At 37.9% G+C, this 20,745-nt stretch overlaps 2 protein-coding genes across 11 annotated transcripts; one reads left to right on the top strand and one right to left on the bottom strand.

Annotated features, from left to right (window-relative positions):
• Window positions 1–2,528: 2,528 nt before the first annotated feature.
• On the bottom strand, window positions 2,529–5,081 carry LOC107720498 (uncharacterized). 3 transcript variants are annotated; one of them, XM_016528226.1, is made up of 3 exons: window positions 4,976–5,081; window positions 3,858–3,924; window positions 2,529–3,618 (listed from the first exon to the last, which is right to left on the bottom strand). In XM_016528226.1, exons 2-3 carry the CDS (start codon window positions 3,911–3,913, stop codon window positions 2,799–2,801), a joined length of 876 nt encoding a protein of 291 aa, XP_016383712.1. In that variant the 5' UTR covers window positions 3,914–3,924; window positions 4,976–5,081; the 3' UTR covers window positions 2,529–2,798. The 3 variants fall into 3 exon arrangements, with proteins under 3 accessions (XP_016383712.1, XP_016383710.1, XP_016383711.1); XM_016528224.1 differs by having other exon boundaries at window positions 4,985–5,081; XM_016528225.1 differs by having other exon boundaries at window positions 3,858–3,918; window positions 4,985–5,081.
• Window positions 5,082–8,329: 3,248 nt separating this feature from the next.
• Window positions 8,330–20,157, top strand: tox4b (TOX high mobility group box family member 4 b). Of its 8 annotated transcripts, none has more exons than XM_016528222.1 (9): window positions 8,330–8,542; window positions 10,741–10,818; window positions 11,564–11,821; window positions 12,665–12,922; window positions 13,654–13,962; window positions 16,038–16,118; window positions 16,562–17,122; window positions 18,171–18,310; window positions 18,925–20,156. In XM_016528222.1, exons 1-9 carry the CDS (start codon window positions 8,537–8,539, stop codon window positions 18,980–18,982), a joined length of 1,749 nt encoding a protein of 582 aa, XP_016383708.1. In that variant the 5' UTR covers window positions 8,330–8,536; the 3' UTR covers window positions 18,983–20,156. The 8 variants fall into 8 exon arrangements, with proteins under 8 accessions (XP_016383708.1, XP_016383709.1, XP_016383704.1 ...); XM_016528218.1 differs by lacking the exon at window positions 8,330–8,542 and adding an exon at window positions 9,295–9,446 and having other exon boundaries at window positions 13,657–13,962; window positions 16,565–17,122; window positions 18,925–20,157; XM_016528216.1 differs by lacking the exon at window positions 8,330–8,542 and adding an exon at window positions 9,295–9,446 and having other exon boundaries at window positions 13,657–13,962; window positions 18,925–20,157.
• Window positions 20,158–20,745: the final 588 nt, after the last annotated feature.

Raw genomic sequence — 20,745 nt, 5'->3', positions numbered from 1 at the left:
CGCTCTGCATGGAGAATCTGAATGCCAATCAATGCTGTAAAAACAGCCCGACTTCATCGAAGCAATATATATATTCATCAGCATCAGGCCTTCATCGTCCTGTGAATCTGAATGTTTAAGTGAACACACATGTATAAGTTCAGCTCCGGCATCCAGTCCCTGAATCCACCTGTTTCTGCTGTATTTGTGAGAGCGAGCGAGAGAACACATGACTTTTATGGATTCGTTTTTTTTTACTTTTGATCATCAGTTGCTTATATCTTTATGTGCAGGGATTGTGAATTTGTTTTCTTGTCATTTTTGAAATCTCAAGTGTTATCTGCTATTTTTATCACCTGAAGTAATAAAATGACAGTAATACATCTCTTTTAAAACGGCAAACATTGTTTTTTTCTTGGGTTTCCTTTCAGGGAATTCATTATAATCCCCAAAAAATGTTCTTAAATCATATTAATTTTAATTAGTAAAATGCAATCACGTCAGAATGACCATTCATTTCTTCTGCTTATTAGAAATGGGGTCTTTCTAGCCCTCTAAAGTGTAATAATGTCTCGGATCTCGAAAACTGCAGTAAAATGGTTTCATATGAAGTGTGCATTTAGTATGAGACGTCCCCTATAAAACTGAGCATCGTGTTTTATACTTACTAGAAATTGCCCTCTGGAGTGAAAAAAAGCATATTATTTATCATAAACAAATGATTTTTTTTCTCAGTTGTGAAATTATTTTGTTATTGGCGTTCACTTTCAGAGCAGACATTAAACCTCATTATATAAAAATGCATTCAAGAGATACTGTCACTCTTGTACAGTAAAACAAATAGTGAAAAGCAATTCAGGTACTTTATTTTGTCTGTTTTCTGAGAATCTTGCTGTAACAAATCTACATGAAACAAGGATTTGAAAGGTGATATTTAAAGAAAAATAGCCTATAGTAGGCTAACACACAACCGTCAAAGACACCAATAAATAACACGGATATTAAAGCAGAAGCACAAAAAATATATATATATCGCCTCAGTTCAAGTGTGAACCGATCATCTCTTCCTCTTTACTACTAGTTATAGCATGAAATTAACATGAATGAACATTTGAGTTATGTTGACTCAACCGTGGAAAGACAACGAAACATTATAGTCCACTGACGTTAATCTAAAGCTGTGTCTGAGACCGCTCCCTATCCCCTATGTAGTGCACTCAATTGTCACACACTGTAGGGATTAGTGAACGAGTGAGCGATTTCAGACACAGCTTATCTCTCCTGTTTGGGTTGTTTGTCGGACACGGCGGATTGGGCATTATGATTGGTCAGATCGCCTGTCAATCAAACTCCCGGTGAAGGTTGAAATCCCGCCCCACATTCCAGAACCTGTTCCACTCGGATATACGTCACAGTAGGGAAGAAAAAAGACTATGGTGACTTCCGTTTCATGCTGACTTCAATGTCTCCTTAACCTTTTCACCTGATCCAGTTTCTGATAAACATTATCATTAATAGATGACTAATTTACACGCCATTAATAAATTACAGATGCAACACAGTGCAATACAATGTTTATATGCCTTACTATATCTCGAAATAGAATGTTATACATTTCTAACTTTAAAAGGATGCATCTTTTGTCCTTTGAGGAGATGGACAAGTCTTGCAGTAGTAGGTCAAAGTGACTAATAAAAGGATTCAGATGAATTTTAAAGGCAGTATAATTTTCACTGTAAACTCTTGACTTTTTCTTCTGCTTCTGTTTATAGTTTTGTGATCAAACGATATGTCTCTTATTTGGAGATTGACAGAATGAGTTATAAAAGAGCACACAGACGAGGACAAGCTGCACAGGCAGTCGTGTAGGACACTTCTGAACTCTGAATATAAGTTACCATGTTTTACAGTTTTCAGATGTAATGACTGTAAAAGCAGGTTCACTGTAAAATATTCTGCTAATGAATACTCGGCACCTTTAACCTCTGTTTGCATTTGACCATTTATTCATATAACACATTTATGTAATAAAATTGCAGTGCTATTAGAAGAAGACTTTCCATTTGTTATATATTCAAAGTATTCATGGTTTATTAAAAGTATCAAACCTTGTAGTAATATGTTTTAATGGTTGATGGTTGTGTTTACAATTTTACAGCGACATGTTTTATTTATTTTTTTACATCTTGTCCTATTGTACACAGTGTATTAAAAGCAACACATAAACAATTCAAACACAATTATACTGGTTATTATGTAAAAGTCAAATGTATGTTATCTGTCACATGACATGCAGTCTACTAACTCATATAATAGAAACGCATTAATATGCTTACATTTAATGTTAGCTTACCTTCTTTAGTCGTTTTACAAAGATTCTAGCCTGGCAACAAAACTGTACAAAATATTAAAAAGCCAAGGAAAAGTTGAAAAAGCCCTTTTTTACTTAATATGGTGTAATTAAATGCATTTGTGTTTGTGCATTTTAAAAGATGTTATATTTGGAATACATACATTTTGTAAAAATATTGTACATGTATAAAAAATAACTAATAATTCATTTAATTCTGGAGAGCAAAGCAATGAAAATGTATATTTGGATTTCTGTATGTCACAAATATCAGTTATCTTCAGCAAAAATCCTGCTAAATTATATACGGTTACGTTTTCAACTTTTGCTGTTAGCATGATATACTGTAGACCAGCGGGATTGTTCAGATCATTCAGTATAATGAGATGTTGGTGGAGTCGATCTGCTCTCTGTCAGGGTCAACTAACAGCTTGTGTCTCAGTTGTTCATTGTTTGGTCAGGTTTTATCCTAAAATTCTGACAGTTTGTGTTTTGTTGTCTCAAGTCCATCAATGATATCCTGTAACTGATTCATTAATTTCCTGATATCAACAATGAATTTCCCAGCTTTTGACGTGATCTTACTTTCATCTACTTCTTCAGCTATGGGTTTTTCTGCTAGTTTGTCCATGTCAGCGACCGCGCTGCTATTTTCACTAACTGAGATCATGTCAAGCACAAGGCTGAACCCACCATAAATCTCTGCTATTGATGCAAGCAAACGCATACTTTCATTCATCTGCACTGTCAGTCCAGCAAGGTTTTCTGGCTGTATGTTACTGCTGTCAAAATATTTACTCAAGTCATTTGCACCTTGCTCTAGTTTTTTAAAGTCTCTCAATATTTTCTCAGTACGCTCATGAATGTCTTTCATCTTTTCAGCCATAGGCTTGATTTTAAACCGAAATTCCTTCAGTTTATCTTCAATGCCTTTTCTTAATGCTTTCATCTGCTTCTTTTTGTTAGAGCTGCAGATCTTACTTGTAATTCCAGCGCCTGTGAGAGTCGCTGCTCCTGCAGCACCAACACCAACACCAGCAGCAACAGCAGAAGCTCCCAGAGTAAATGGAGCTAAAGCTATTCCTACTCCTAACCCTATTCCTGTTAGCAGAGAAGCCCCTCCAATGATCCCCGCCACTCCTGCAGCTCTAGATCCTTCAGTAGAGCCTCTGAAATCGGTTTCAAATGTTTTGATGATATTTTGTAGTTTCTCTATGCACTGCTGGAGTTGGGGTTGATCTCTCTCATAGAGTTTCATAAATTCATCTCCGAGTCGAAAAACATCAGCTCTAGAGAAAAGACAAATGACGAGTTTATTCAGACTGATTTGCAATACAATTTAGTTGATAAGCAGATGAGTTTCAGTTAACACTTAAAGACACTTCTCGCTATACTCTTGATTCTTGCTTTTACATGTGCATGCACAAGTTCAGGAGATATATATTTTTTATATTGCCTCGTAATATAATCACATTGTGGTTAAAGACCCAAATATTCTGATTCTTTGAATTAATTACATCATTCTTACATTGCAGGAGGTATCTCCATGCTGTTGCGTCTGCGGGGAAGACTGGATGATGCCATTGGTGCTGCGACTGAGAAAACACAAGTAAACACATGATCTTTCTTCATATTAGAGTATAACCCCATATATCATTTTTTACAGTCACCCTTTAGGGGTAAATAAGGCACAATGGTTCTTTTGAAATGGTCCCAGAGAAAGCTCTTGCACTTTTTTTCTGACTCATCGAATCCGTTCCAAAGAAATAGTCATGTAACTTTTTATTCTGGTTTTTTTATTGTCAGATCAATACAGTAGCCTTAATCACACACACCATAAACGCAGTGACAGTGTGTGTGATTTCTGCAAACACTGTGTTAATATGTAATATATTAGTAATGTGTAAAACACTTATATGTAATGCGTAAAAAAGAAGAAAAAGACTCTCTAACAACTGCATTCTCTAATCTTTTTCTATACTATCTACTTGTTTACTTTTTATTTATTATAAAAACCCTTGCTACATGTACTGCTTTAGACGGACGAGACTTGTCACAGCACTTATACCGTTGCTTGTATTGCAGGATACGAATAAGTCAAGTCGATGTCTTTATTTATTAATTAATTTATTTGTTTTAATGAGGGCCTATCTCACGTGTATCAGGCGTTTACAGGCCTACATTCATCCTCTTTCCGCGTGCTCTGCGCTGTTAGTTTCGCTTTCACAGAAGAGGGCTATGATTAGAGATAGAAATAGAGAGAATACGATATTCTGCGTCGACGTTTCTTATGTAAAGCATGACACCCAGTCAGTTAGTCTATTGCAAACACGTTATTTGTTTAGGATATATCGTTTACTGCTTAAACTCGTGGCATCCAGAATCATGCGCATTATCTTGATGTGAGATTATGGCATTACCACACTTGAGAAAAGTAAAAAACTGTCAACTTTGAGTTTTATGTACTTTAGTTATTCCAAACGAAGACTAATTACAAAGTTATTTTCCATTTTCGCCCCAGTGTGTGTAGTTTCGGTTTCGTTTTAGGTGTTTTCACACCGCTGCATCGCCTCTAGTAAATTACCCGCATGAATTACTAATGCAATTTGAGCAACGAACCATGCATATTAACACATGATTACACACTAGCCCAACCTTATCATGCAGTGCTGATCGAGCTCGTGTGAGAGTTCTGCGATGAAGCCGGAGAAGCGCGCGTAGACCGGAAGCAGGCAGGTGTACGCACCTGTTGTTCCTCTTCTTCTTCTTTTGTGTTTAATGGCGGTTGGCAAACCAGCTTAAGGTGCATTTCCGCCACCTGCTGGGATGGAGTGTGAGGCCTCGATGAACGAACATACTATATACTACTTAAAAAAAACACCTAAATTCTTCTAATCAACTCTCAGATATTTTAGAAGAAAATCATAAACCCTTAGATGTTTCTGTGCATTCTGAAATATATTCATAACTGAAATGTCATTGATTTCCATATCTCTTAGTTTTCCAACAAGCTGCTTTCTTTGTCTATTATATGCCTCACAATGTAAGAGCACATGTTCAACTGTTTCTGTTATTCCACAGTAACTGCAGCTATCTGACTCACTTTTTCCTATTATATGCAATGAATAATTAAGGTTAGAGTGTCCTGGATCCTGGTTATAACAGTATCTTCTCTTCTGTTTCCATATACCTTTCTTTCAATCCCCACTTTCTGTTGAATACTAAATAAGTGTCTCCCTTCTGACTCTTTATTCCATACGCACCTGTTGTTCCTGATACACGGCGAAACTAACGAAATACCGACGCTCGAAACTTCATTAATAACCGTCCCGTCCACAGACATGTACTAACTGAGAGTTTTATTTAATTTTTTTGTGAATTTAAATATAAACATTTCTCTAAGATGTCAGATGATCTGCACTGCGGATTAAAACATCTGTAGATATACACTGTTGGTCTACATACATAGCCTACAGGAGACGACTGAATTAGTGCTTTTGAAAAAAATAACACATTAACATTACACAAAAATGAATAATACACATATTTGGATCAAATGGACAATGCAATGATACTAGAGGTCTGCTACCCGACCCGAGCCCGAAGGAAGGGGCTTCAAGAATGAAACAAACTGAGATGTTCAGAAACTAGTGCACGTACCCCTCTGTCTCAAACTGCTCACCACCGCTCTCTGATCGCAGGAATGCCACGCTAACAGAAACTGAAATGTTGCAGGATTAGTATTCAGACCTTACTGTTAGAACTCAGTGACCAGCAATAAAGCACAACAACTTTATAGCAACCTTTTAATGAAGAAACTAGAAAAGCTCACCTGAGGGAAATTCAATGGAGCATTCTGCACAGAGTCGACGTTATATGCCGTAGGAACGTAGCAATCGTCTCTTAGCTGTGGACCTAAAGATGTCTCTGTGCTGGTACAGGCTTTGATTACTATACAGGGATACTAGAAGGAGCATCTCTCTTCAGAGTGGCTTCTGTACCTATAGGGATGCATATAAAAGTGTTTTGACAATGCATTTCACTTTTGCATTATCTTTGGCTTATGATATTGGGGTAAAATCACCCTCCGTAAATCCAGCATAAAAGAACAATCCCTCCAATAATTTTAATAATTACTAAATCTTATGAGCGACACCATGTAAAACCTTACACATAACAGATAATGGTCTCCTGCAGGGAACACAAGGGCATCCTTCATGAAAGCATTATCCTAAAAAACACGTAAATCTCACCAATAAAGAATACCTTTTATTTTACTTCTGACTTGTCAAATAGTATGATTTCTGCATTCAGTACTCGCTGGAGAGTAGGCTAGAGGATTGTGGCGATAACATGCATGTTGGCAGTCTACATGTCTTTGCCCTGTGAGAGGAAAAGGAAAGATTAAGCAGATCAAAGATTAAACTATCACTTGCCAGTCAAATATGAATGAAGAAACTCTCTAAAAAAGTCTCAAATAAACTACAGCTGATATAAAATACTGTGAAAAAGATTTATACGTGTGCTCAAACCTCTTCATAGACGAGTTTCAACAGGTTGGCCTCGATATATAAGCCTTAAAACAACAAAACAGAACCAAGGGTTTATAGCATGTAGATATTGATAATAAATAAAGTCGATTTAACCATATTACTTGGCTGGACCAAAGGCTATACACATCCATCATAAAGTAAAAAAGCACCGAATTTAACTTTTCAAAGCTGTTTTACGTGGTTGAGTAACACATGGGAAAAATGGGAAATATTTGATCTACAGTAACACAAGAGTGACTATATTAGCCTACTTTAGATAGGGCTTGTTTGAAAATGTTATAAAGACAGCATTTGCTCAAACATTATAAAGGTCTGTGTTTTCATGTGCTCCTCTGTATCCTCTTGTGCTACCTGTTTATGTGTCACGATTCATTGGTTTAGTCCAGTCATGTGGTTTCTAGTTCTGTTTTGTCATTGGTTGGTTTATGTCATGTGACCCTCGTTATTTGGTATATGTAACGGAGGCCAGCGAGTAGGTGCTGTGCAGGTAAACCTCACTCCCCCGATCTCAAGAGATGCACTAACAACCTTCCTTGTTAGTGCGTCCGCCTCCCACGCCGGAGACCAGGGTTCGAGACCCACTCGGAGCGAGAACGAGGTGTGGCGGAGTGGACCCGGGAGAGAGGGGTTACATTGGTGCCGTGACCCGGATGGGAGTGAGGTTTTGACAACGATGTACACTAGATGGCCTCGGTGTACAAGCTGTTGTTGGCTGCATCTTAAGCTGTTGTTGAAAGAAAAAAGAACTTCCTTGTTTATAACTCTGTTTCTCTCTCTTTCAATATAAAAGTCTTTACTGCTGACTTTAAACCGTCTCTTGTCGCCATCTAATGGAGGAATAATGTCACTAATCACCATCACTGACACGCCGTTTCACAATACTACTCTTAAAACTACATTTCATGATACAAAAACAGTATTTATAAAATTATAGTGGATTTGGGCGTCCGCCATGACACACTGCTGTATATAATAACTATTTTAAAATATGTAAATATAACCATTTTAATTTTTTATACTTTTTATATATAAAAACAATTATATATATATATATATATAATAAATTTAATAATTTATTTATTATTATCCATTAAAAGTTGATTTTTGTCAACCTATGAAATCAAATTTCTGTTTACTTTTTAAAACCGTTTCTGATCTTATTGTGCATGATTCATATGTGTGAGAAATGTGTTAAAATACTTCAAAAAAAAAAAAAAAAACATTCACAAAGCTACAATAAATCATTTTGGTCCTTTTATTATTATGAAAAAACATGACAAAAGTCCAGTTGAGAACAATATTAAACAAAAGACAACACCAAAAATAATCTGTCAGCCGTTTCATGTGTACAAAATACACAAAGTAATAATATAAAGTAAAGATTTGGAAATACTCATTCAAGGCTTTATTTAAAGAAATACTTTTTTTTTTTCTGGTGTTTTGCCGGAAGCTGTGGTTGCCGTGGTGATCGTGTGAGGGGCGGGGCCACGCCGCTGCGTCACATCCGCTCATCTCCAACCCGGAAGACCGGGAGCCATGATGATGCGCGATCCGTTCGCGTTTTTTCCGTGAGAACCGCTTTGATGGGACACACACACACATACACACAGAGAGAGAGAGAGGGAGAGAGAAAGCGTGTGTTTTCAGGGCGAGTATGGAGGTAAGAAGACCGAGCTGACGGCAGAAGTGCTGAACGCCCAAAACAAACACCCGAAACTAAACTCAGCCCCGCTGCAGAATTACAGCTGAACACATTACTACAGCTGCTGACAAACACGCGTCTGTGTGCTGTGAGGCTGAATATATCATCTCATTTAAATCAGCCAGTTCAGCGTGTTGTAAAAATAAACTGACGTATTAATTATAAAGTCCTGATATGGAGCACGTAATCCGCAGGCCACGGGGCGTACCATTAGCGCCTGCGGGGGGGTAGTGTTCATTAAACGACACTGTTGATAACTAACAATGGTGTTTTCGGTTTGGTCTGTACGGTTTAGTAGTATAATTACGATGTTGTGTGTAAAAGTGGAGGTCGGTCGTTTTGTTGATGTTGTTGATCGGACGCGACCCCCCCCGCGCGCCGGTTTGGTCGAGTCTCGAATCCGTGGTTCCGGATCGATTGCGGCTCCTGCGGAGCTCTGCGAGAAAATCGTGAGCGCGTCGTGGATCGCGTTTATGTCGCTCCGTAACACCAGCCGGTTCGTTTAATCGGTGAGCGGTATTGTCGTGTCCGCTGGTCTGTAACGGACCGCGGGGGTTTCGCGTGGGAATCACCGGACGCGATCCACTGGGCTTTTCTCTGATCTGTTATCGCTGGCTCCGCAGCGCGCGGCAGGCCTGGAGTCGAGCGGAATGATCGAACGCGTTCGGCCTTCGTGACGTCACGCGGAATCGCTCTTCGCCTCGTGACGGATGTCTGGTTCTCGCGTCGCTTAGTTTGACGCTCCGCGGTGTCGCTCAGACGCGGCATGGACCTGAATCTTTACTCGGATCTGTCGGACGGAGCCGGGCAGCCCGGTGACCCGGAGTTCTTGGATCCACAAACCTTTAACGGATTTGAGAAGGTGACCGGCCCCTCACGGCACGAATATATATTCATACACTGCTGTTCAAAGATTTGTAATGTTTTAAACAAGTCTTCTGCTCATCAAGGCTGCATTTATTTGATCAGAAAAAAACAGTAAAATTGCGAAATATTGTTGCAATTAAAAACAGCTGTTTTCTATGTGAATCTCTGTTAAACTGTAATGTATGTCTGTGATGCGCAGCTGTATTTTCAGCATCATTACTGCAGTCTTCAGTGTCACGTGATCTTCAGAAATCAGTATAATATGCTGATTTATTATCAGAGCTGAAACCGTTTTGTTGCCTAATATTCTTTTTGAACCTGTGATACTTTTTCGGAATTATCTGATGAATAAAACGTTAAAAAGAACAGTATTCATTTAAAATAGAGATCTTTTGTAACAATACAAGTCTTTGTCACTTTTGATCAATTTAACAAAAAATTACTGACCACAAACTTTTGAACGGTAGTGTATATTACTAGAGAATATTTCTATTTTGAATAAATGCTGTTCTTTTAAACTTTATGCATCAAATAATCCTGAAAAAAAAAATATGAAGCAGCAAAACTGATAATAAATCAGCATATTAGAATGATTTCTGAAGAATCACGAGACACTGAAAATTCAGCTTTGATCACAGAAATAAATTAAATTTTAAAGTATATTAAAATAGAAAACATTTTAAATTAATAAATGCTGTTCTTTTAAACTTTATGCATCAAATAATCCTGAAAAAAAAAATATGAAGCAGCAAAACTGATAATAAATCAGCATATTAGAATGATTTCTGAAGAATCACGAGACACTGAAAATTCAGCTTTGATCACAGAAATAAATTAAATTTTAAAGTATATTAAAATAGAAAACTGTTATTTTAAATTGCAATAATATTTCACAATTTTACTGTTTTTTTCTGTATTTTTGGTCAAATAAATGCAGCCTTGATGAGCAGAAGAGACTTAATTTAAAACACATTACAAGTCTTAAACTTTTGAACAGCAGTGTCTATATATATATATATTAACATTACGTTTTGTCAAATTATTTGTATATATATTGGTTCAGGGAGTTGCTATGAGTAGTTGTATAGTATTTACATGGTACTTGAAAGGATATCAAAGTAAAAACATGGTTATTTTTGTTTGTAAACCACTTGAATTTGTAATAAAACATGCTTATTTTGAATTAGTTAATTCCTGTGTGCATTATTGAAGTATAAATTGGTTTAACTTCACATTAGGGAAATAATTGCGCACGTTGAACTCATGGTGTGCGTTTGTGTCGTCCTCAGTTCCCGGGAGGAAGTGACAGCTACCTGGCCATCAGCGGCGAGGGCCAGCACTTCCTGTCCTCCTCGTTCCCCGCCGAGGTGCCAAACACACGCAGCGTTGTAAACTGGGTTAGAAGTGTGATAGTCTCTTTAAAGAAAAAACTAACTCTCACATTTGGATTTTAACCGTTGAAAAAATGTGTAAAGTTTACTCGGGGAGCCGCTCTTAAAAACCCCTGTATCTCTGGAACTGAACCATACTGGGCTTTAAAAACGAAGATACGACTAGAAAAGTTTGTTAAGAACGAACATCTGAAAGGATATTAAGATATCTTTAATACTTCTGGAGTTACAGGCATGCAAACTTTGGGGGGAAAAACACAAAACATGCTTTTTCCCATTTCTGAACCCTCACCATTGATCTGTTTTCTGTGTGAATATGTGTTAAACTGTAATTTATTTCTGTGATGCGCAGCTGTATTTTCAGCATCATTACTCCAGTCTTCAGTGTCACATGATCTTCAGAAATCATTCTAATATGCTGATTTGCTGCTCAAGAAACATTTCTGATTATTATCAATGTTGAAAACAGTTGTGCTGCACAATATTTTTTGTGAAACTGTGATGCATTTTATTTCTCAGGATTCACAGATGAACAAAGTTCAAAGAGCAGCATTTATTTGAAATAGAAATCTTTCGTGACATTATAAATGTCTTTACTGGCACTCTTGATCAGTTGAATGCGTCCTCGCTGATCTAAATGTGATTGAGATGAACAGTTGTGCTGAACTGAATGGCAGTTTGAGTTGAATTGTGCTTGTTCTCCATCGTCTGGTGTCTGCAGACGTTTCACACTCCCAGTCTGGGCGATGAGGATCTGGATCTGGACCCGGACTCGGCGCTGGGCGTCTCTGGCGTGGTGTCTGATTTCGGAGAGCTGGACGACGGCGGGCCGGCTGGGGTTCCCGGGAACGCTGTGGTCGGAGGCAATGACCCATCGTTCGCCTCGACCTTCGTGAACACGCCGTCTCAGAGTCTGGAGCACCTGAGTCTGATGAGCCAGCAGAGCGGCGGACCGATGCTGGGGTCTGCACTGGGAATGGTGCGGAACAACACACACTCACTCACACACTCACTCACTCTCACACTCACACTCACTCACTCACTCTCACACTCACACACACCTCACACTCACTCACTCTCACACTCACTCACTCACTCACTCTCACACACTCACTCTCACACACACTCACTCACTCTCACACTCACTCACTCAGTCTCACACACACACTCACTCACACACTCTCACTCACACACTCACTCTCTCACACTCACACTCTCACTCACTCACTCTCACACACACTCACTCACTCTCACACTCACTCACTCAGTCTCACACACACACTCACTCACACACTCTCACTCACACCACACACACACTCACTCACACTCACTCACTCTCACACTCACTCACTCACTCACTCTCACACACACTCACTCACACACTCACTCTCTCACACACACTCAGTCACTCTCACACTCACACTCACTCACTCTCACACACACACACGCACACACTCGCACGCACACTCACTCTCACACTCACACACACACACACACACTCACTCTCACACACACTCACACACACTCACTCACTCTTACACACACACACGCACACACTCACTCTCACACTCACTCACTCACTCGCACGCACTCACACACACACACGCACACACACAAACACACTTTTTTTTATATGAATTTATCATTAGAAATAAAATAAACCATAATCTACTGAATACATCTCAACATTTAAAGGGAAAATAAATAAACACACACACACACTTTTTTGAGCCTCTATCAGGACAGTGATGATTTTAAAGGTAGTTAATTACTCTGCTGAAATGACTTTCTCAGTGTAATGGAAGTGTTTTCCTCGCTGCAGGATCTCGCTCATCCTATTGGCTCTCAGTTCAGCAGCTCTTCTCCAATGACCATCGACGTCCCGCTGAGTGACATCAACCACGGCCTGCTGGGCCACACCCAGCTGACCACCATCGACCAATCAGAGCTCAGCGCGCAGCTGGGCCTCAGTCTGGGCGGCGGCACCATCCTTCCCCGCCCACAGTCACCTGACCAGCCGCTGTCCACTGATTCGCTGTCTGATTCGCTGCACGACGACGACATGGACGACTTCAGACGGGTGCGTTTTGTGTTTGCCACTATTTATTTCTTTTTTTAAATTATTATTATTATTATTTGGTTTCTGTCTGTTGTAAAATGTCTTGAACAAGTGCAATGTTCTCAAAAATTTTCTTAAGTACATATAGTTTTTTCCGTAAGAGGAAAATGTAAGATTTAAGACGCATTGGCGGTTCACCACATTTGAGTGATCATTGCAAAAAATGCTATATACTGTATTCTATATATAGTACCAGTCAAAAGTTTGGACACACGAATGGGAAAGTGTCCAAAATTTTGACTGGTACTGTACTATAATATATACACAAAGAATATCATCCGATATATCGATATCGGTCTTTTTTTACTCCCTAATATCAGTATCGGTCCCCAAAAAACCCATATCGGTCAGGCTCTAGTATATACGCTTTGATCATCAAGTAAACAGTGTTGTGAAAGCATCTTTTTTTCAGTGGAGGAAGTTATCTAAATTGAAACCTATCCTTTCAACCAAGGATCTGGAAACTGTTATACATGCTTTCATTTCCACAAGACTGGATTATTGCAATGCTTTATATTTAGGTCTACTCGTCTTCAGTTTGTTCAAAATGCTGCAGTGAGACTTAACTAATACCAGAAAATGGGATCATATAACACCTGTATTCTGAGTGATTTCATTGTTAAGCTGCTGTCTGTGGGTCTGAACTGATCTCTGTTCTTCTCTCCCGCGTGTGGTGTCTCTGTCTGGCTCAGAAGAGCGTTCTGGTGGACTCTCCGGTGTCTCTGTGTGTGTCGTCTGGCGTCATCTCCCTCTCGCCGTCTCTGTTGGAGCAGCAGGCCGTCCCAGCATCCTCTGCTGCTCCCGTACGGAAGGCAGTCGGCGGGAAAAAGGGCAAGAAGAAGAAAGACCCGAACGAGCCGCAGAAACCCGTGTCGGCTTACGCACTCTTCTTCAGGGACACGCAAGCCGCCATCAAGGGCCAGAACCCCAGCGCCACCTTCGGAGAGGTGTCCAAGATCGTGGCCTCCATGTGGGACAGTCTGGGAGAGGAGCAGAAACAGGTGCAGGAACGCCACTAGAGACACAATCACTGAGACAGGTTTACTTGGATTAATACCAACAATTCATGTTATTAACCCTTGTGCGCCAATTAAAAAAAAGTTACACAGGTCCATTGTAGACAAAAATGTCCATGTCAAAAAAAACTGTCATAAAAATGTGAAGCTTTGGGAGCACTGAGTTAAGTTTGGTCTCATTTTACAAGACCCATGGCAGATTATTGTAAAAAAAATTAAAAATTAAAAACTAAAAAAAAGTTATAGAGGTTTAAGTTTATGAAAATGATTTATGAACGATATTTTATATAAAATATATATTTTATGAAACACGTTGAACTCTATACCTGTTAGAAAATCAAAGCCACAAATCTAAACAAGTTGTGTTCCAAATTTGAAGTTGATATCTCAAAAAATTAGCTTTCAGTAAGATTTTGTTTGGGCGCAGTACCAAATTTTCCCCATTAGATGCCAGCAAAATTTCTCTTTTTCTCTCTCAAATATTAGTAAAAAATTACATTTTAAAGCCTTGCCAATAGAATGAAAGCCTATTAACAAAAAATTCATAATTTTACAGTTAAATGGCACTGCGATTAATAATAGCAGTTTTAATGGGTCTCAATGGGGACATTTTTGTCCTTAAGGTCCTGAGAGGAACATTTTTTTTGTACCTAGTGCAAAACAGATCTATTAAAGGAAATTGAAGTGAAATAGTAAAATTCCAATAAAAATACACACCTGTGCCAAAATTTATGCAGTTGGCAATAAAACAGGCAAAATGATCACAAAAAACAAAACTGAAAAAGACAAAAATGTCCAAAAGGTTGCACAGGGGTTAAACACAGTTCTTTATTTTCAGTCGTTAAATATTTATTATATAAATGTGTGTAATTAAAATATACTAAATTAATTTAGATATAATATAAAATATTGTAAATTAAATAAAAATAATGATTTGTAAAAAAATTTTTTAAAAAAGTTTGTAGTAATTGAGTGAAACAAAACAATAATAATGCAAATATTTTTGATGAATTATTCCCTTATTTATTCCCTCATGTGTCAAAAAACATTATTGTCATTTAGACATGTTTGACTTTTTAATTTAATTCCGTTCTTAAATAATTTGAGTTATAAATTCTGCATTTTGTTGGCAACTTCAATTAAAAATGGCAGGGTTTTAAATCGATTCTGAAAGATGCAGCACAAGCCTCATATTTGTACATCCCTAACAGTCAAAAATTATTATGAAGTTATATTATAAAATATATTTTCTTGTTCCTGTTCTTTTCTCCCAATTTGTTATCTTAAAGCAATTGAAGATGAGAAATTGTGTGTTTTTAAGTGAGAAGCAAAAGAACGAATAAAAACAATGAGTAAATGGCATGAAATATCAGCGCTTTGAATGTCAGAAAAGCTCTTTATAAAGAAAATGTATTGTTATCTTAGCCTAAGTATTCAAGTAAATGTTAAAAATAATCATTAAATATGAAATAAAACTACTTAAGCAATTGGCATAAAATTAATTGAATTAGTATTTGATATGATTCAATCTTTAATTGATTTTTATCAAATATTAAAATGAAAACTTATTTTTGTTGTCATTTGTTGTTTTTCATTACTGCTATTACTATTTATTTCTTTTAAAATACATTGATCTTGCTATGAAAACGCTCGTATGGCAATAAAAATAAATGATTAGATATGATGCATTAATACTGACTCGAAAACCTTTCGTTAAATTAACTGAACGGTATCTTTTCTTTCTTTTATTCTTTTAAACGCAAAATAAATATATAATGTAAAAACTGAAAGCTATCAAAATAAACACTTTCCAAAAATAAATCACAAAAATGTAAAATTAAAATAAATATATAATTATAATAAATATATTATTGGAAAAAAATAAATCAAATAATAATGTCAAGTTTAAATAATTGTAAAATAAAAGCAAACAAAATAAAATACTTTCTTTTATGCTTCTTAACATTATTGGATTTGTCTTATTACGTTTATTTGAGACATTAAATTTTGACTAAGAATTGCATTTGACTGATCGAAACGTTCGTGTTTTTCCTTCTCAGGTCTACAAGAGGAAGACAGAAGCTGCCAAGAAGGAGTATCTGAAGGCCCTGACAGCTTACAAAGCCAATCAGCTGTCACAGGTGACCTTCAGACAGACTGTAGCGCTCCATTATATTGCTTAATATGTAGGAATTATTTACAAGGGCTGTTTACAATCCTGAATATCGGCCGATATTTCTGCCTTGTCTTGTTTGAAGACTTTTATTTTGACAGCGCTGAGAAGGCCAGCTCTGCTGTATCCAGTTTGATGCTGTGTCTTATTCCTGTCATATTCACTCTGTATTTCATGTGAATTTATCGCTACCTTGTCTTTACAATCCCGAATATCGGCCGATATTTCTGCCTTTTCTTGTTTGGCCATTGCGTCTGAAGACTTTTATTTTGACAGCGCTGAGATATCCAGTTTGATGCTGTCTTATTCCTGTCATGTTCACTCTGTACTTCATGTAAATTAATCGCTACTCTGTCTTTATTCAGGAAATATGACTAACAGAAACCTTGTTAATGTCATGTTTTTCTGCAGCAGCCGACTATTGAAGTGTTAGACGCTCCTGCGTCTCCTGCCGCCGCCGTGGCCCCGCCTCCCGAACCCGCATTGACCGTCACCCCGCCGCGCTCGTCCCGCATCCCGCTGCACGCGCCCGACAACAACACCATCACCAACATCTGCACCTCCAACATCATCCTGGACCTGCCGCAGGTGACGACGCGCTCGCGCACAGGTGCGCACAAACCCCCGGCCCCGCCCCCCGTCAACAAGATCCTCATCTCCAAGCAGCAGCTGCAGGCGCCGCGGCAACCTCCGCCACTGCAGCAGATGCAGAACACGCCTCCACCCCCGCGCCTGCAGCAGATGGTACATTCCCCGGCTCCGCCCCCTCTGCAGGCCAAACCGCGACAGGTGGTTGCCATGGCGCCGCCGCCGCCCCTGCAGATCAAGATCGTCCCGGCGCCCTCGCAGACCGACATGAGCGCGCCGATCATCGTGACGACCGCGGCCTCGTCTGTGGTGGAGGCGCCGCCGCCCGCTGCCATAGTAACAGACCTGTCGCCGTCGGCAACCGAGGAGGTGGCTGAAGAAGGGGTGAGTCCGAACTCTGTGTGTGAAAATACTGTTCTGAACAAAAATTTTTATTTTTATTTCCTGTTGTTTTGTTGATGCAAACTAATAACAAATTAAATAATAAAAATGTGATATTAAAATATATAATTTAAATATAAAACTATCAAAATAAACTTTCTAAATATAATTACATCTTAAAAAATATAAAATATATGATTTAAAAATGGAAAAATAGCAAAAACACTTTTTAAAATAATTAAATAATAAAAATCTAAAACATACGCTTTTAATTTTGGAAAAAATATTGAAAAACTCTTTCTAAAAATAATTCAATCATAATATAAAATATAATTTAAATATGGGATAATATCAAAGTATTCACTTTCTAAAAATAAATCACAAAATTTTAAAATAAATCTTTAATATATAATGTAAAAAGAAAAATTAAGAAAATAAACACTTTAATAGTAAATCACAAAAAATGTAAAATTAAAATATAACTTTAAAAATTAATTTTAAAACACTTTTTAAATGTAATTGAATAAAAATGTACAGTTAAAAAGAAATATATAGTTAAAAAATAACAATCAAAATAGACACTTTCTTAAAATAATTAAATTGTACAAATGTAAAATTTAAGTAATTTTGTAAATGAAAATGATCAAAATAAACACTTTATAAAAATAATTAAATCAGTGTAAAATTAAAAAAATAATAATTGTAAAAGATAAAAACAATCAAAATAAAACACTTCAAGAAATGAAATTCTAAACATTTAAAGTACATACTTCGAAAAAGGATAAAATAAAACTATTTTAAGTTTTGGAAAATTAAATAAATTATAATTAATCAGTAATTTAAAAGCAATCAAATTGTAATTTTAAAATCATTTTAAAATAAAAATAATAAAAGTGAAACCTTTACTAAAAAGGATGAGGTTTTATTTTACAAAAATAGAGACTTTTATGAAATGGCATTAAACTCCTGAGACTGCGAGAGTGGTTTTGCACAGACCGTTTCAGTGTGGGTGTGTGTGTGTGTGTGTGTGTGTGTGTGTGTGTGTCCTCAGATGGAGGTGGAAGTGAACGTGTCTCCGGCTCCAGACGCTCCCAGTGTGTGTGTCCGCGCCGGCTGCAACAACCCACCCATAGAGAGCAAAGACTGGGACCGAGAGTACTGCAGCAACGAGTGTGTGGCCACTCACTGCAGGTATTCACACACACACACACACACATACACTCACTCACTCCCTCACTCACACACACACACACACATATATATTTTGAACAATTGAAGAACCATTGATGTTTTGAAAAGGAATAGTCACACAAAAGCAGATTTATTTCCTACAGTGTTGCTGACTCATCTTTTCCATACAGTGAATGGTCACTCACTCTCTCACACTCACTCACACACTCACTCACTCACTCACTCACTCACACACCGACAGACAGACAGACAGAGACAGACACACACACACACACACACACTCACCGACAGACACACACACAGACACTCACAGACACACACACACTCACAGACAGACACATACACACACACACACACACACAGGCACACACACACACTGGGTCTCTTGCCTGTAACAAAGATATCTTGACATCCTTTTAGATGTTGGTTCTTAACAAACATGTCTTTGAGTATCTTCGTTTTTAAGGCACAATATGGTTCAGTTCCAGAGATATTGGGATCTCCGTGTGGCTCCATGAGTAAACACATTGTCAGTGGTCAATAACCCAGTGTATGCAGACTTGAATTGGCACTTGTGTTCATTTGTTACTGATGTTTGTATCTGATGTCTGCAGGGACGTGTTCATGGCCTGGTGTGCCATCAGAGGACAAAACTCAACCAGCGTCACATAGAACCGCACGAACACAAACGAGACGGACAGACGTGTGTGTGTGTGTGTGTGTGTGTGTGTGTGTGTGTGTAGCGTGGAGCTTTGGCTGAATAAGAACAGCAGAAAAACCCATCGAAAGCTCGACGTGAAACCGTTACATGCATCTTCACATGTACAGACTGATTCGGAGAAAAGCAGCGGAAATCTTGGGATTTCTTAAATAGTAATAAAAAAAGGTGTTCAGGATGAAAAAGTGAGTATTTAAACAGATTCCCATAATGTAACTGTGTATGACTGTGGTATTTGGTGTCAAAGTGCAGGATGGCGGCCATTTTTACCAGGTGTGTTTGTTCTCGTGTGTCAAAACACCGTCCAGAAACACGTTTTACGCAAGTATGCAAACATATACTTGTTTGTGTGCCTGCATAGAGGGTGTTTCTGCCGTTGAGCACGAGTGTGTGTGTGTGTGTGTGCGATTGAGCACTAAACCGATTCTTAAGCTAATAACAGACTGTTTTAAAACCATGACGTCACTTTTGTGAATGTTCCCGATTTCGGCGCTCGCTTGATTTCATTTTGAACAAGGGCAAAAATTACCATGGTAACTTCAGTTCCTGCCCAAAATTCCGTTGTTACTATGGTTACTGTTACAATAGAACTGTGGTAACTAACCACCGTAAAATCAAAACGGCACTGTTTGAGGCGCCGTGTTTATTGTGATTTTATTATACTAACAACAATTATAGACTCTATTTACACGAATGCATTTGGCAGACGCTTTTATCCAAAGTGACTCGAGCTGTACGTTTAATTGGTTCATGCGTTGCCTGGGAATCGAACCCGTGAGCTTTAACGCCGTAATTGAGAAACTGTGGTTACTATGGTACATTTTTGCAAAGGAGTGTTTTAATATCTTTTACATTTTCTGAACTTACTGTGACGCACGCTGTGGATTAAAAACGAATAGATTTTATATTGGGGGAAATGTACAGAAACCAACATTATACATGTAACTGCTTTAATGAAAATGTGATGGATTTTTTTTTCTTTTTTGATTTTTCTTTTATTCCTTTGACTTTTTGGACTGTATCATCATCATCTCAGTTCTCTTACTGTATTGAGTATGTGAGTTGAATAAACAATCAAATGGAAAAAATAAATAAATAAATAAAACCGTAATGTGTTTCTTTGGTCATTACGCTTGCTTTATATATTATTAGGATGATTCTTCAATTATAACCTCTTGGTCCCCTACAATGACTAAAGGGACGCTATATAAAATATATAAACACTTATATATATATATATATATGTCCAATGTAATTGAAGAAATAGACATTTAGAGATAGAAATGTGAAGAAATAGACTGACATATTTACTCCAATTAATAATGCTCCGTCGTCTCTGAAAGACCGTTATAACCGTTAACTTGGCGGGGAAGCTCAATTCACCAAACGTATGTTTAAAACAACATAAATGTAACATATACACACATTATAACTTTTTAATTCACATGAAGTGGCCTTATCACATTTTAACCTTTCTAATCGCGATCACTTCAGCGCTCAACTGTCTTTATAAAGTACAAAACCAACTATTATACACGTATAACCCATCAGAGTTCTGATAAACAATGTGTATAAACAAAATGAGGGTGAATTTGATGGTTTTTATCAAGTACCTGAAGAGTAGAGGAGTACCGAGAGAAGGATGAGCGCGAGGCGGGAATCCTCAACGGCCGTTCGTGTCTCGTGAGGGACGCGCATGCGCATCGCGAACATTCTC

Source organism: Sinocyclocheilus rhinocerous, unplaced genomic scaffold, assembly GCF_001515625.1.
Source record: "Sinocyclocheilus rhinocerous isolate Xijiao unplaced genomic scaffold, SAMN03320098_v1.1 scaffold691, whole genome shotgun sequence".
Classification (NCBI taxonomy): domain Eukaryota; kingdom Metazoa; phylum Chordata; class Actinopteri; order Cypriniformes; family Cyprinidae; genus Sinocyclocheilus; species Sinocyclocheilus rhinocerous.
This window is presented reverse-complemented; position numbering and strand designations above follow the sequence as displayed.

Coding starts and splice junctions, on each gene's coding strand:
- tox4b (XM_016528215.1), top strand. CDS start 9,351: ATGGACCTGAATCTTTACTCGGATCTGTCGGACGGAGCCGGGCAGCCC. Junction 10,819..11,563: donor CCTCCTCGTTCCCCGCCGAG/GTGCCAAACACA, acceptor TGGTGTCTGCAG/ACGTTTCACACTCCCAGTCT. Junction 12,923..13,653: donor ACATGGACGACTTCAGACGG/GTGCGTTTTGTG, acceptor TGTCTGGCTCAG/AAGAGCGTTCTGGTGGACTC.
- LOC107720498 (XM_016528226.1), bottom strand. CDS start 3,913: ATGGCATCATCCAGTCTTCCCCGCAGACGCAACAGCATGGAGATACCT. Junction 3,619..3,857: donor ATGGAGATACCTCCTGCAAT/GTAAGAATGATG, acceptor TCTTTTCTCTAG/AGCTGATGTTTTTCGACTCG.